The sequence below is a fragment of the Myotis yumanensis genome, unplaced genomic scaffold, assembly GCF_028538775.1.
Source record: "Myotis yumanensis isolate MYYU_CA2020_CCGP unplaced genomic scaffold, mMyoYum1.0.hap1 SCAF_10, whole genome shotgun sequence".
Classification (NCBI taxonomy): Eukaryota; Metazoa; Chordata; class Mammalia; order Chiroptera; family Vespertilionidae; genus Myotis; species Myotis yumanensis.
Genome location: NW_027223761.1, coordinates 35,639,448 through 35,653,543, shown reverse-complemented (window position 1 = coordinate 35,653,543; position 14,096 = coordinate 35,639,448). Strand labels below are relative to the sequence as shown.

The following is a 14,096-nucleotide window of genomic DNA, read 5'->3' as shown; positions in this document are numbered from 1 at the left end:
AGGAGGCTGGTAACAGCGGGGCTGGCACTGGAGAGACTGAGCTCTGGGGCTGGTCCACAGAGAGGCAGTATCCCCAGGGGCGGGGCACATCCAGGCACCACTAAGAGCCTTCATTTCAGGGCGAGGGGTCTATCAGTGGGAGGTTCCAGCCCTCTGGATGCAGGAAAGCAAGTGGGTCAAACCAGGGAGCAGAGTCCTGCCTCTTAAGGAAGGGGGTTGGCCAGGGCTGTATGGAGAGCCAGGGCCCAGCTTAGGGGATGAGGGGTCTCTGAGCAAGGCTCCATCCCAGCAGGGAACTGAGGGTTGGTGGGGAACGGACACAGAAGCCCAAGTGTAGGACCAACACAGAGAAGGTTGAGGAAAGTGGGGTTTGGAGGACAGCAGGTGCAGGACACACCGCAGGCTGCAGCAGCTCTGTCAGGCCAGGTGCCCACTGGCAAAGGGAGGCTGCTGCTCTTCTCTGCAGAGGCCAGGGCTACTGGGCGACAAGCACATGGCACCTCGATATGCATCCTAGAAAGGCACCCCCTCTGGGACCCTCAATTAGAAAAATGCACATCTGAGACAGACTCATTGCAGTATGCATGGTTTAGCAAATGGAGAGCATGGGCTATTTTATCCATCCCATCCCTCTCCCGCCGCCACCCCCCACCCCCCAACACACACACACATGTGCTCCTTGTCTGGGTGCCCTGGTGAAGGGCACAACCTGCAGAACCCTATGAGGTTTGCTCAGAAGCTGACACAATTGAATCTGCCAGAGATATTTATCTGATTCCCTTAGTCACAGGCTGGGCCCAGCCCTAGGGTCAGGGCTTGAGTCGGCAGGGAGGGCTAGGCATCTGCCACCAGAAGCAAGCAGGAGCTCAAGAGCCACACAGACCATTTCCTCAGGAGAGTGCTGGACAACACTGAGGACATCAATATGTGCCCGTGGCTAAGAGCAGCCCCCAGGCTGGCGATGGACGATGAATTTGGCAGGTAGAGGCGGCCCCGGGCCGAAGGAGCGAAGGTGAGAGTCTCCAGGGCTCCTGCAGAGTTCAGTCCTGGCTGCCTCCTCTCCAGGTTGCTGGGTGCCCACTCCCAGTCTTGTGGGTGGGCCACTCTAGTCACACAGGTCAAAGGAATAGAGGTGGGTGGTGACAAAAAGCCTTCAGCTGAGAGAGCTGACAGCCCATGTGCCTGGCTGTATAAATACCTCCAAGCTGCCTGAGGCTTGGCTGTAATTAGATTAGCTATATGGGCTTCTTTAAGCTCCATAAAGCACAATACTGTCTGACCATTTTTTTCCTCTGCGTTTTTTATTTTTGCAATTATTCCAGCTGCATGCAAAGCTGTTGGTATTTTTACAGCCCGGAATGCGTATCTCTCGTGTAGGACAGCATCTTTGAAACATTAAACAATGATTAGGCAGGCTCTGGGCCAAGAGAGGATGGGGGCTTTTCAGAGGCTTGGGGGAGGGGGCCCAGCAGCTGGCGGCAATCTGGGAGCTCTGATTCTATTTCGTCACTGCACTGTGATTCTCATACCAACAATTAAAACTAACAATGATTCACAGTTGTGCAATTACTTGTCATTCATCGGGATGGTGAGGGTGGCTCCAGGTAGTGGTGGGAGAGGCTGAGCCGCTGTCGGTGGGGACTTGCATGCACACCACCATCATACCGCACACACAGCCCAGTGCTATGGAATGGATGTGTGTGCTCCCAAATTCGTAGGGTGTTTGGAGGTGGGGCCTTTGGGAGGTAATTAGGGTTAATCGAGGTCATGCGGATAGAACCCCCATGATGGGATTAGTGCCCTTATCCATAGAGAAAGAGACCCTAGAGCTCGCTCTCTCCACACCCACACACTGAGGGAAGGCCATGTGAGGACACCCAGAGAAGGCAGCTGTCTGCAAGCCAGGAGGCAGGCTCTCCCCAGACACTGAATCTGCTGGCACCTTGATCTTGGACTTCCCAGCCTCCGGAACCTGTGAAGTAAACATCTGTTGCTTCAGCCATCCAGTCTATGGTATTTTGTTATAGCAGCCCAAGTGGACTAAGACACACTGTTTACACATGCTCACACCGCATACATGCACACTCACAGGTTCATTCATATTCACCCTCACAGCCTTGTTCAGATGCACACATGCAAACACATGTACACATATGTGCACACACGTACACATATGTGTACACACACATGCATATCAACTTCTCTCTATTTCAAAGGAAACAGGAAGCTGCCCCCTCTCACAAGGTGACCTAGAGCATGGCTGCCAACTCTTCAATTTCCTCTCTACCCCAACACGAGCCAAGAAGCTCGCTGGGAAATGTCTTTCCTTATTCAACCTGGCAAAGCTCCAGCTGAGGAAACAGCACACCCTTCTCTCAAGTTCCTTCTTTGCTTTCTTCTTCACTGGCCCTGCTGCCCAACAGCTCTCTCTCCAGAGTGGATGGAGGAAAGAGAATGAGGACGACATTCAAGTAAGTCTTTTGGCGTCAGGGAGCCATGGTGCACCTGAGGCAACCTTGTTTAATAGTCCAGGGTGTAGGCTCCGAAGCCAGACAATCTAGGTTCAAATCCCACTTGTGTGTGACTTTGGACACGTTCCTAACTGCTCTGTGCCTGCTTCCTTATTATAAAAATGACACTGGTATCATTCTTACCATTGTCACAGAGCACCAGTTAATTTCTATAAAGTACTTAGAATAGTTTCTGGCACATACTAAGCGCTCACTGAGTGGGACTCTGACTTGGAGCACTGGGAGTCACGCTGGTCCGAGGCCCAGGTCTGGAGAAGTGGGGGTCAAACTACAACCCTGGGCAGAGGCCCCCTACCAGGCAGTGGTTTAGCCAGGGGCCTGGAAGCCAGCCTGGGGACCCCTCTGGCCATGCCTGCCTGCTGCCCTGCCCTGAAGTAGATCAGGCCCCGTAACTAAGAGGGTATGGGGGCAGCTAACCCACAATGGAACTGCAGGACACAGGCCCACCTTGTTAATGGGTGTGTGGATCACATTGGCTCTGATTTTCCCTCACCAAGAAGTAATGGTGTGGCTGGCTATCGGGGATGTCCACAAAGGACTGAGCTTATGTCCACACATCCCCAGGCTTCTGGAAGTGTGGTGAGTAGCAGAAATGGGTTCCAGGGCCAGAGGACCTGGGTTTGAGTTCCTATACCATCACATCCTGCTATTTATGTGACCCTGAGCCCTGGTCACTTTTAAAATTTTTTAAACAATTTTTATTGTTTGTACCTCTCTGAGACTTAGCTTCTTCGTCTGTGATATACAGATGATAATCATGTCTACTTCCCTGTTCTCTTGTCAACAAAATTTGCTTAGTGACTACTCTGTGCTGGGCACTGGGCTAGTTGGAGGGACACTGAGATGCCCAGCACTGTGTCCCTCTCACACTGGTCAGCTTGGCTAGTCTGTATTAAATAGCTCTCTGTAATTTAGTGAGTCAATAAACAGCTCGAACACCGTGTGGGAGGAAGCTAGGGCATGTGTGTGCACTCCCTGATCCAGCCGGTTGGGGCGTAGTGGGGAGTGATGGAAGGCTTCCTGGAGGCAGTGGCACCTGAGTGGAGCCTGAAGTTGGAGCCGGGCAAAGGGAGTAGGAGTGTGTGTGTGTATGTCTGTGTGTGTGTGTGGTGGGTGGGGTGGGAGGCAGCCATTCCTAGGAAAGGATATCGATAGGCCAGGAGAGAGACCACTCAACCCCAGCCTCAGGTGTGTGAGCGGCTGGAAACTGGCCATTCCCTTGATGCAAAGCAGCAGAAGAGTTCAAACACTAAGCTGGTTTAGGTTGGGCAAGTCACTGCCAACCAGGAGCAGATCAAAATCTCCAGGAGATGGGATTCTTAAAAGAGTATTTGATATTGCCATTGTTTTGATGTACTTTTAGTTACAAAATTCAGATTCGGCTTTTGACAGGCCCTCAAAGTAGCATGAGAGAACTGTGTATGATTTTTAAGTTTATCAAATAAGGACAGGAGTTTAAAGAGGAAATAGAGAAACTGAGTACAAAGGAAAAAAATTTTTTGAAGTGGGAGTGGCCAGATTGGGGGAAGTGGTGACTCCGACAGTTGATGAAGGAGCCTGCCAGGACTCATTTCACTGAGCACCTGCTCTGAGCTATGTACTGGGACACCTGTGTCACATGAGTGCGTTCACAAGGGAAGGTGGGGGGGCGGGGGCGGTGGCTTAGCCATGTGCCAACGTACTTGGCAAAAATTATATGGCCAGCAAAGACCTGTTGAGGAATTGAACACATGGATGAATGAATGAACAAGTAAATGAGTGCCCAGATGCAAAGGCAGAGACGACTCTATCAGCTGAAAATCCTGGTGCTTCCTCCCTCTGGAGGTCTGTAAAGGTTGAATCACTCAGCCCCAGCTGAAGTCGTTGGCCCATTGGGAGTCACTGCAAAACACAGTAATTAAAACCAGGAGGCTGCGCATGCTCCCACCATTTCCTTGAGATAACAAGGAAGAGGAGCCAGGGAGGGGAAGCACTGCCTCGGGGTTGCAGGGAGGACACGGCAAGGCCCCCACTGCGGCGAATGCCTGCAGAGGTTGGGTGAGATCGAAGGCAGAGGCCCAGGGTTGGCCACTGGACTCCGTGCATAGGTCCTCCCTGGTTGGGGTAACAGCAAGAGAAGCTTCCCCTCCTGCTCTGCATTCCACCTGCCATTCACACCATCTCCCTGGGATGAGCAGGGAGGTGCCAGGACCCCACTGCAGGAAGAAACACTCCACCTGCAGTGCCCGCTGCTTGAGGCTAGCCCTGGGGGAGCTTTGGTGCCTGCTGTCCCAGGCTCAGCTGCAGTACAGATGGAGGACAACAATGAGACCGTCCCACTGCAGCAGAAAGCTCTGGGAAGCTTATTAAAATGCAGATGCCTAGCAATTGCCCCAGACCTACAGAATCAAGACTCAATCATTCTTTCCATTGAATCAATATTTATTGAACACCTACAAGTACCAGGTACTATTCTCGGTGCTAGAGATACAGCAATGGACAGAACAAATCTCCCTGTCTTCATGGAACTTACATACTAGTGGAGAGAAAATGTCCAAATAAATAAGGGAAGTAATCAAGTGAGTACAGAATGTCAGGTGGTGAGTGGTGCTCTAAAGGAAAACAAGCAAGGAAGGGTGAGGAGTAACAGAGGCAAGGGCTCCCATTTTAAACAGGGTGGCAGGGTGGCAAGGTGGCATTTGAACAAAGGCCTGAAGAGGCAAAGGAACAAGATGTGCAGATATCAAGGGGCAAGAGCATTCCAGGTGGTGAGAACAGCAAGTGCAAATTGTCCTGGGGCAGCAAAGTGGCTGATCTGAATCTCCATATTTTTAGCGGAGCTCAAACACGAAAGCCTGAGATCACTTTAGCATACTGTCAGCATCTTAGACAGGAGTCAGTCCCTGAAAGAGTGAAGCTCGTTTAGGAAATTGCTTAAGAAGCAAGAGAACAGGAACTCAGACTCCTACACAAGGACCATCTGCAGAGCCTTCAGCCCTGGGTTTCTGAGAGAGAGAGAGCTAAAGGTCCCAAGGGCTTGGATGAAGAAAGCAGTAATCAACTGCCCCTTCCCTGTGTTTATGGGAACACAGCCTAACCCCAAAGCAAGGTGCCTGCAGAAGAGGCTACAAGGCACCAGAACACACAGAACCTGTGACAAACGCCTGGGAAGGAAAGCTTAGCAAGGGATTCATTCTGACAGCTGCGTACTCCTGCTTCACTTACCGTTTTAAACGCCAACATCCCTTCCACCCTGCGTTATCTCATCCAAGCTTCCGAACAATCCCCGAGGTAGGAATTATACATCCCAATTTTATAGATAAGGAAAATGGGGTTCACAGAGGTTAAGAACTCACAGCTAGGAAGAAGCTACAAAGAGCTGGAACCGAAAAGCTGGCCTAATGACAAATTCTCTGATCTTCCCCCCAGAAAAAAGAGAAAGGCACGGGCTGCCTCTAAGCAGAGGCTCCATGCCAGCTAGTATAATTGTTAATGTTGCTATTTTTATTATTGTCATTTAACTCACTCTTAGAACCACGCAGCTCATATGGCACTTTCACTCCCATTCCCTCAATTTATCCTCAGTGACTATGGGACGGACAGGGCAGGGCCTGATGTCCCCACATAAAACAAAAAGCAGACCGACCAGTGTGGCTCAGTGGGTGAGTACTGACCTATGAACCACAGTTTACTTCCTGGTTGGGGCATATGCCTGGGTTGCAGGCTCAATCCCCAGTTGGGGGTATGCAGGTAGCAGCCAAACAATGATTCTCTCTCATCATTGATGTCTGTCTCTCTCTCTCCCCCTCCTTTCCTCTCTCTGAAAACAATACAGATATATTAAAAACAAAACGAAACAAAAAAACAAGCAAAAGACCAGGAAGTGGTAGACATGAGACTGGAACCCGAGTCCTGTTATGTTTCATCCTTATTTTACATTTATTTGCATGACTTCCTGATGTCAGGGGTTAGGTCTGGTCCATCATTCCCTCATGCCCTTGGCCCAGCCAGGCACTCTATAAATGCTTGTGAACTGAGCACAGAGGCATGATGTGAGATAAATGGCAGTCCTGTGCTGAGTGAGATGGTGCCAAGAGAAGCAGGCCCAAATGGAGCCTGCCCAGGACATGGCCGCAGCCGCCCTCATGCAAGTCAGGCAGGGCCGCTGCAAAGGATCCTTTAGTTCTCTGCTAAGTAAGGCCAGAGACGGCTCACTTCCTCCAACAGCCAGTCTCAAGTGTCCCTCCTCTTCTCTTGAGAGCTTAGCTCAGGCTGCTCCCAGGGAACCCCTTTACTGGTCCCTCCTGTCCTATTCCCCAAGGGGCTCGCCAGCTGGCACCAGACCCCTTCCCACCATGCCCTCCACCCATGCAGAGACCTGCAAACCAGAAGGTGCTATTGCTCTGCCAGCCTCAGCCCCCATTGCCACACTCCTCATTGCCTCCAGCTGTCTCCCTATTCACCCACCTGATCCTCCCAAAGGGCAGAAAGATGGGCCCTTTCTTCCCAGAGGCAACCCTGGTTTCTGTGCCCAGGATCCATTCTCCTCCCTCCTCACAGGCCCTGCTCCATCCCTTGGCCTCAAGGGACTCAGGCACCCCCATCTCGGGCCAAGGGCCACAGTCACCTGCTCCTCAGACCCATTAAATCACCAGGGCTAAGGGATGGCCACCTGGACTTCTTAAAAGTTCTCCAAGCAATTCTAACCTGCAGTCAGGGTCTCGAGAACAACTTTACTTTCAAACAAGGGAAATACACACAATACAATACAATACAATACAATACAATACAATACAATACACCTGAGCAACACAGACCAGACTATAATAGAAAATAGCATGCTTCACCCATTATAAGGGTAACTATTGTTTTTTAAAAGTTTTGTTTCACTAGCATGTGCATACAATTGGGTGTGAGTAGGCATGTCATCCTAGGTCATGATATAAATATATTTTTTGCTGTAGATTGTGGTTAATTTTTTGAAATTGTTTTTTAATTAAATGTCTGTCTGTCTGTGTGTGTATGTAAAACTTTGCTTCAATTCCTGTCTTAGCTCCTGATTCTCTTTCACAGTTAAAATCCCTGACAGAAAAGTCCACCTCCATGCCTGCTCTTCACCTTCACCTGGCTTCTACAGCTGCATGCCAAGTCTTGAAAGCTTCTGGCTGAGGTTTGCATGCTCTGCACCTTCCAAACCCACTGGCCTCTTCCCAGACTGTGTCCTTCCACCTGTCTGTGGGTTCATTCAAACAGATGACTCTCATTCCTAAAATTCTCTGTCCGTGGAATATGTGTCCTCCAGTTTCTCCTGCTGTGCCTTCCCTGTGTCTCAGCCCTCTTCCTCCTGACTCCTACATGTCTTACACTCAGCATTCTCTCCACTTCTATTTGCTGTTCTTCTCTCTTCTCTTCGCCAACCCTCTCCTCCCAGTCAATGACTTCAATTACTCTGTGTACACAGCTCCAATTCCACGTCCACCTTGGATGTGGTCGGGGTAGAGGTCAGGGCTATTGATCTCATTACACTAGAATGTTGGAGGGAAGAGAGGAAGGCTGGTAAGACAGAGCTTGGGGACCAGGCCTCAGTGGGATGCAAAGAGGGCACACCTTATGGAGTGCACCTTCCAGAGCACTGACCACCATGAATCTCTCATCACGGAGGCAACGTCCCAGAGCAGGAGCCGCCACAGAGAGCCTTGAGAAAATGAGAACCCCGAATAGAGGCTGACCCCTCTGCTCAAGGGTCAGCCACAGAGCGAGGAGCTCGAACACTCACCGTTGCTGCTGTTGTCATCCACCAGGATGATCTCCTTGAGCAGGTGTGAAGGTGTGCGTTCCATGGCCGAGTGGATGGAGCGCAGAAGCACCGAGAGGGCTTCGTTGACAAAGATGAACACGATGCTCACCTCTGGCAGGCTGGCAGGGAATGAGAGGTTGCGGCACCTGGAAAGAAGGAGAACCAGGACCTTACATCTTTCAGGGAATCCTCGGGGGCACCCCAGGTGCTGGTCCACCCTATGTCATGGCTCCAGCTTTCCTGGAGGGCTCAGGAGTCCTGATTCTTCCCAGGCCTCTTCTTTGATACAGTGAAGCCAACCCCCAAGTGTGCAGCAGACCAGCTCACACCATGAAAACTGTTTGCCCCACAACAGGATCTGAATTCGTCAATGACTAGCCCAGCTGAATAGCTGTGCCCTTAGCACCTAGTGCAAAGCCAGGACCCAGTAGGTGGTCACTGAGTGTTTACTGGAAGAATGACTCAACATTTCTAAAACCAACGGGAGAGAAAATACAACCAAAGGAAAGTCTCAGTGTTTCCAAAATGGCAGCCAGTGCCTAGGTGAGGCCACACCTCAGATGCTCTGCCTCGGGAGGGAACCACGTCTCCTCCCAGGGCCTTCTGCTGCCGGAATCCACCCTGGCTCCTCCAGCAGGCAATACTGCCTGGGCCTCCCTGCCCTTCCTTCATCGCAGGGGTCCAGCCTTCAGAACCAGGTTGAAGTCAGAGTCTCAACATGAATGAAGGAGGACATGGAAGGACAAGTCCAGTCTCATTTCACAGATGAGGACACTTCGGGCCAGAGCAGCCGAGTCCCCGCCAGGAGTCAGCTGCCAAGAGAGAATATCTACGCTGGGCTTCTGATATCTACACCAGGGTTCTTTCTTGAAGGAGAAATGATTGTAGGAGAGACTGCCTTTAACTGCTTCATTCCCCCCTCGCTTCACTGAAATCCTGAAGCCATTTGGAGATCTTTTACCCAAAGGACATAAGGCAAATTCATGAAAGTCTGCACCCCATTCCCCGTGGGAAGAGGAACACGCAACCCTGAAATCAGACGCCATAAAGAGGCCAAAGAACAAGAAGTGTCATGGTTGACAGACATGTCCAGTTCCTTCCCTGCAAGCATTGCCTTAGTGGGCAGGGAACCACCGCTGGTGCCCTTCTCTGGCTGAAACTAAACACCACCGTTCCAGAGGCACTGAGATCCCATCCTCGGGGGTTGAATGGCAGCCCTGTCCCAGGCCCTGAGCTCAGACAGGAGGCTGCCCACTCCCACCACCGACCACTGAGGGCCCCATGGTCAGGGCTGGTGACCGCGTTGCATTGCTCCCAAGTGGAGGCACAGCCAGGTTAGAGCGTGCACCAATGAGCATAATAGCACAGGGCTCCTGCTCGTCAGTAATTAGCGTGCTGCAGGATAGGCACGGGCCTGCTCTTCCTTAATGAGGAAGTCTGTGGGATAACCAGCGCGGAGCGATTCGGAGAAATCACGGTGGGGCCCCCGCCTGCTGAAGAGGAGGAGATTAATAAACTAAAATCGCCATCTCTATGGTTACCAGAAATTTACAGAAACTTTTCCCATTCTATTTCAAGCTCTCCTTCTCTCTCACCAAAAAGGGGTGGAGGAAGGGAAAGAGTGGAGCCTTTTCCCAAATCTGCTTCATACTTAGAATTTTCATAAAACCCTCAGGTTAACAGGTTGGTGTCGAATTCGTTCATTGTTACATTTAATGGAATTAATGTGGACTGAGCTTCTTCCACGAGGCAGTTCTGCACTGAGGCTGCAGGGGGGTGTGGATCAAGTACCCGTAACCGTGGAGCTTACACTTTGTCCGGGGAAACAGGTAAACACAGAGGCAAACCAATGACACAGATTCGTGTAAGGGCGGAGATGGAAAGTAACACAGGGTAGTAAAAGGTCAGCGTGATGCCCTGGCCGCTGTTCTAGAAGAAGGGGTCGGGGATGGGCTCTGTGAGGAGGAGAGATTTGATCAGAAACTTAAATGTCACTCAAGGTGAGCCCTTCAAAGGCCCAGTGGGAGGAGGGAACGTGCTGTGACTGGAGCCCAGGCCAGGGAGGCAAAGCAGCTCCTTTAACTGCGGTGAAGGGACAAAGGAGAGGGGGAGGTGCAGGGAGGTGCAGTTTAAAAAGTGTTTACCCTTTTTAAACATTTTTTTATTGTTGTGAATACGATTTCTATGATAGCAATTAAAAGGTTTGTGGTTAACAGTCAAACAATTCTTCTTGCTTGTGCTTATTTATGACTGTGGAGGCCACCAGCTGGCCTTTCCGTAGGCGTGGAAAATGAACTAAGCATTAACACACAACCCACTTGCAAATTGCATTTTAAAAATACCATGTACGGTCAAACCACTCCCGCGTGACCTTTATTTTCCTTCTCTGAAAGTGTGATTGATGAACAGCTCCCAGTAAGGCCAGTATATTGGGCCTGGCTCACTGTCCTCCCCGCTAACTCCACCAGCATGAGGACTGAGACCCTAGGTCTGCTTGCCCTTCCTCGAAGGTTTCCCCTGAGTTCTGAGACCTCGAGGGCCAGAGCTCCAGGTGCTCCCAGGTGTTTTCCAGAGTTAGAGGGTAACTGCCTTCCCCTGCTTTCTTCCCTTCTTAATTCTCAACATAACTACTCCGTGTCCGCTTCCCAGGAGACCACGGTGGATTTCTCCTAGCAATGGCCCTGCGGGTCCTGATGGTTTGAGCCCCAGCACCTTTGAGGGGGCTCCTGATGGCCTTTCTCCAAGCAGAATGGAAATGTATCCATTTTTCAAGTGAAAATCTGCTGATCACTATTTTCATATGAAAGTCTCTTTTGAACATAAGGTGTGTTTTTTTATATGACAAACCTTTGAACATAACAGACACCTAGTCTAGTGCATCACTTCTCTGTTTACCGTCTGTCTCCCTCTACTGTAAAGACCCTCCCTGAGAGCAAGCAGTTTACTTTGCACTGTGTTACCTTCTAAACTTAAACCAGGGGCTGGCACAAAGTAAGTTTCTGGAATTGAACAAAACTAACAGGTTTGTTTATTTGTAGAAGGCCTACATTTTACACACAGGCTACTGATCTCAGCATGTTCCTTCTTACAAACCTCCTGCAGGAGAGTCGTCTCCCCCTCCCCCGCTTCCCCTGAACATGCGGCTCCCTCAGGTTCAGGCTCAGCAGTCCTGTTTCTTTGCACTGTAATTAAGTGATCCCCCCACCCAATGTCCTGATCTCCTTAAATCCTTCCCTTCTCTCCTGGGAGCTGCTCAGGGCCCTCCCACCACCTCTGTGCCGGAGTCTGGCACTTGTTCTGTCTACCAACCAGCACTGGTCCCCACTGAGTGCTTGGCCTCTCCAGAGACAGCGAGCGTGTCTCTTATTGGGAACTGTTCATCACACCTTTAGAAGGAGGGCTAGACCTCTCCAGAATGCATATCAAGTAGAATAGGAGCTGGGGTCTATCTGCCAATGAACACGAGTCACACTGCGGAGATGGCCTCTCCCAGCACCTGGTCCTCCAGGTCTGGCCATGCACACCCTCTGCTCCCAGGCCCTGCCCTCCTGCCTGCTCTGGGCGTCTTCCCCACACACTGCTTCCCCGAGTGCCTCTCCAGAGAAGGGCCGGGGAGATGAGCTTCAGGGAAGCCACAAAGGTGTGCCTGGTCCCTCCCTAGTGACACTCCTGGAGAAAGCCTGGCTACATGAGACCAAGCCCTTACTCATTTTGAGAAGAGGCACCTTTTCCTATAAAATCAAGCCACAAAAATCCCCTTTTTACTCTCATTCTTGTTCAAAGTCGAGCCATTTTCCATGAGAGATAAAAACAAGGCATTTCTGAGAGGGGAGTACTATGGCTGTCTTATCAGTGAGAATTGATGGTCATGATAAACTCTACTTTATCGATCTCTGCACCCAGAGGCGGTGTGGGGACGGGAGCAGCGATGTAGGGAGCCTCTCAGCAGAGCCCCCCAAGACTGTTTGAGCTATTTACGAGGCAAGTTTATATCAACAGCTTCAATGCCATTACTGCGAGAGACCGGGAAGCAGTGCAGACGGAATGAGGCCAACCCAGGCTCCTGGCCCCTGGGTATCACCCAGGGCAGCAGCCAGAGGCCTCCGGATTCGATCTCAGAGTCTCTCCTCCCTGACCTCAAGCTCCCCGCCCATGGAGCCGCCTGACCTGGGTGGAAGGAGGGCTAGACCTCTCCAGAATGCATATCAAGTAGAACATGAGCTGGGGTCTATCTGCCAATGAACATGAGGAACCAGGTCCAACTATGTCAGGGTTCTGGGAGTGGAGGTGGGACCTACCTGAATCAAGCAGTGAGAAGATGATACTCCCACGTACCCACTCCCCCAAGCGCCCCCAGAGAGGCCCTTCCTGCAACTGTGGTCAGCACAGGGGGTCAGGGACACTGCTAACCACTTGGCCCCAGGGTCAGCAGTGCCCTCTTAGCCCTTCAGTCATCGACGTCCACCCCACCTTCCCCTTCCACCATCCTACCTGCACCCCCAGGACTTGCTTGATCCTCCAGTGACCATGCAAGGTACACTTGTAGCTTCTTCCAGACCCTTCTGGATTGCTTTGCTCACCAGGTACCCTCTGTGCCTCCCACAATGTCCACCCAGAAAGCCCCAGGTGTCTGGCTGAATGAAAAAAACTAATAAATACTTGCATGGTGAATGGTAGAATCAATTCAGGCCCATGAAAGTTCTGGGGTGGGAATCCCACCATGATCTGATAGAACAGGAATTGCTGCATTGAACAGTTACTCCCTGCCTGACTGCAACAATAAGAACAGACCATCCAATAAGCCAGAGTTGGGTAAAGCAGAGGATAATGGTGGCAGGGCCTTCATGGATCGGGCAAGACACCCCCTCTAGCTCAGATGTGGAGGAGACGGTGGACATCTGAGAATGGGGAGTTTTAACAGTCTGTAAGGAAGAGAAATGGGCCAGCTGATCTAGGAACAGAATCCAGCACGGGAATTGCCGACAGGAAAACTACTAAGTAGATGTGATCACCAAGACATCCAGCTTTCATTCAGAGACAAAAGTTCTGCCTGGCCAGTGTGGCTCTGTGGTTGAGCATCGAACCATGAACCAAGAGCACTGGTTCAATTCCAGGTCAGGGCATGTGTCCAGGTTGTAAGCTCGGTTCCCAGTGGGGGGCATGCAGGAGGCAGCAGATCGATGATGTTTCTCTCTCATTGGTGTTTCTATATCTCTATCCCTCTCCCTCTCTCTCTGAAAGTCAATAAAAACATGTTTTTAAAAAAAGTTCTACAAACATCCTTTCAGGTGACTACCAATTTAGAGAGAGGAACTGCTATCTCAGACCCGGATTGCAAGTAGGACAACAGGGAAACGAGTCATTAAAAATATAAACAGTCAACAGGAAGCGGGGAGACTATTTGTTCCCACATCTTAGAAGTGCAGGGAAAATGGGATCCCTGGGCTCCATGGACAGCCAGTCACTCTCAGGGCACAGAAGTCAGCTGGCATGGTGGGAAAGCCTCACGGGGACCGAGTGTCTCCATGTGGTGGGTTTGTTGGTGAGCTGGACAGGTTTGTGGCAAGGAGAGTTGAGGACTGTGGGGAGAGGGAAGGTGGGCCCTATATGTCAGGAAAAGGAAGTCCAGGCTGGTTTCAGCCTCTGATGTCCAGAATGCAGGCGGGGGAGAAGTCCCACTCAGGGGCCTCAGTCTGGTCTGTCTTGACCAGCGCCAGGGCAGGTAGCCTGTACCGTGGGACTCCTTGTCCACATAGTGGTCCTTCAGGTAGTTAAAGTCATGATAGCAT

General features: G+C 51.0%; 1 protein-coding gene across 3 annotated transcripts in view; it reads right to left on the bottom strand.

Moving 5' to 3' along the window:
• Positions 1-14,096, bottom strand: part of GALNT18 (polypeptide N-acetylgalactosaminyltransferase 18) — a 293,469-nt gene that overhangs the window by 128,031 nt on the left and 151,342 nt on the right. For all 3 annotated transcript variants that reach the window (XM_070425289.1, XM_070425290.1, XM_070425291.1), the window contains exon 3: positions 8,287-8,453. In XM_070425289.1, coding sequence (XP_070281390.1) covers positions 8,287-8,453 — 167 coding nt within the window. The remainder of the gene's footprint in view (positions 1-8,286; positions 8,454-14,096) is intronic.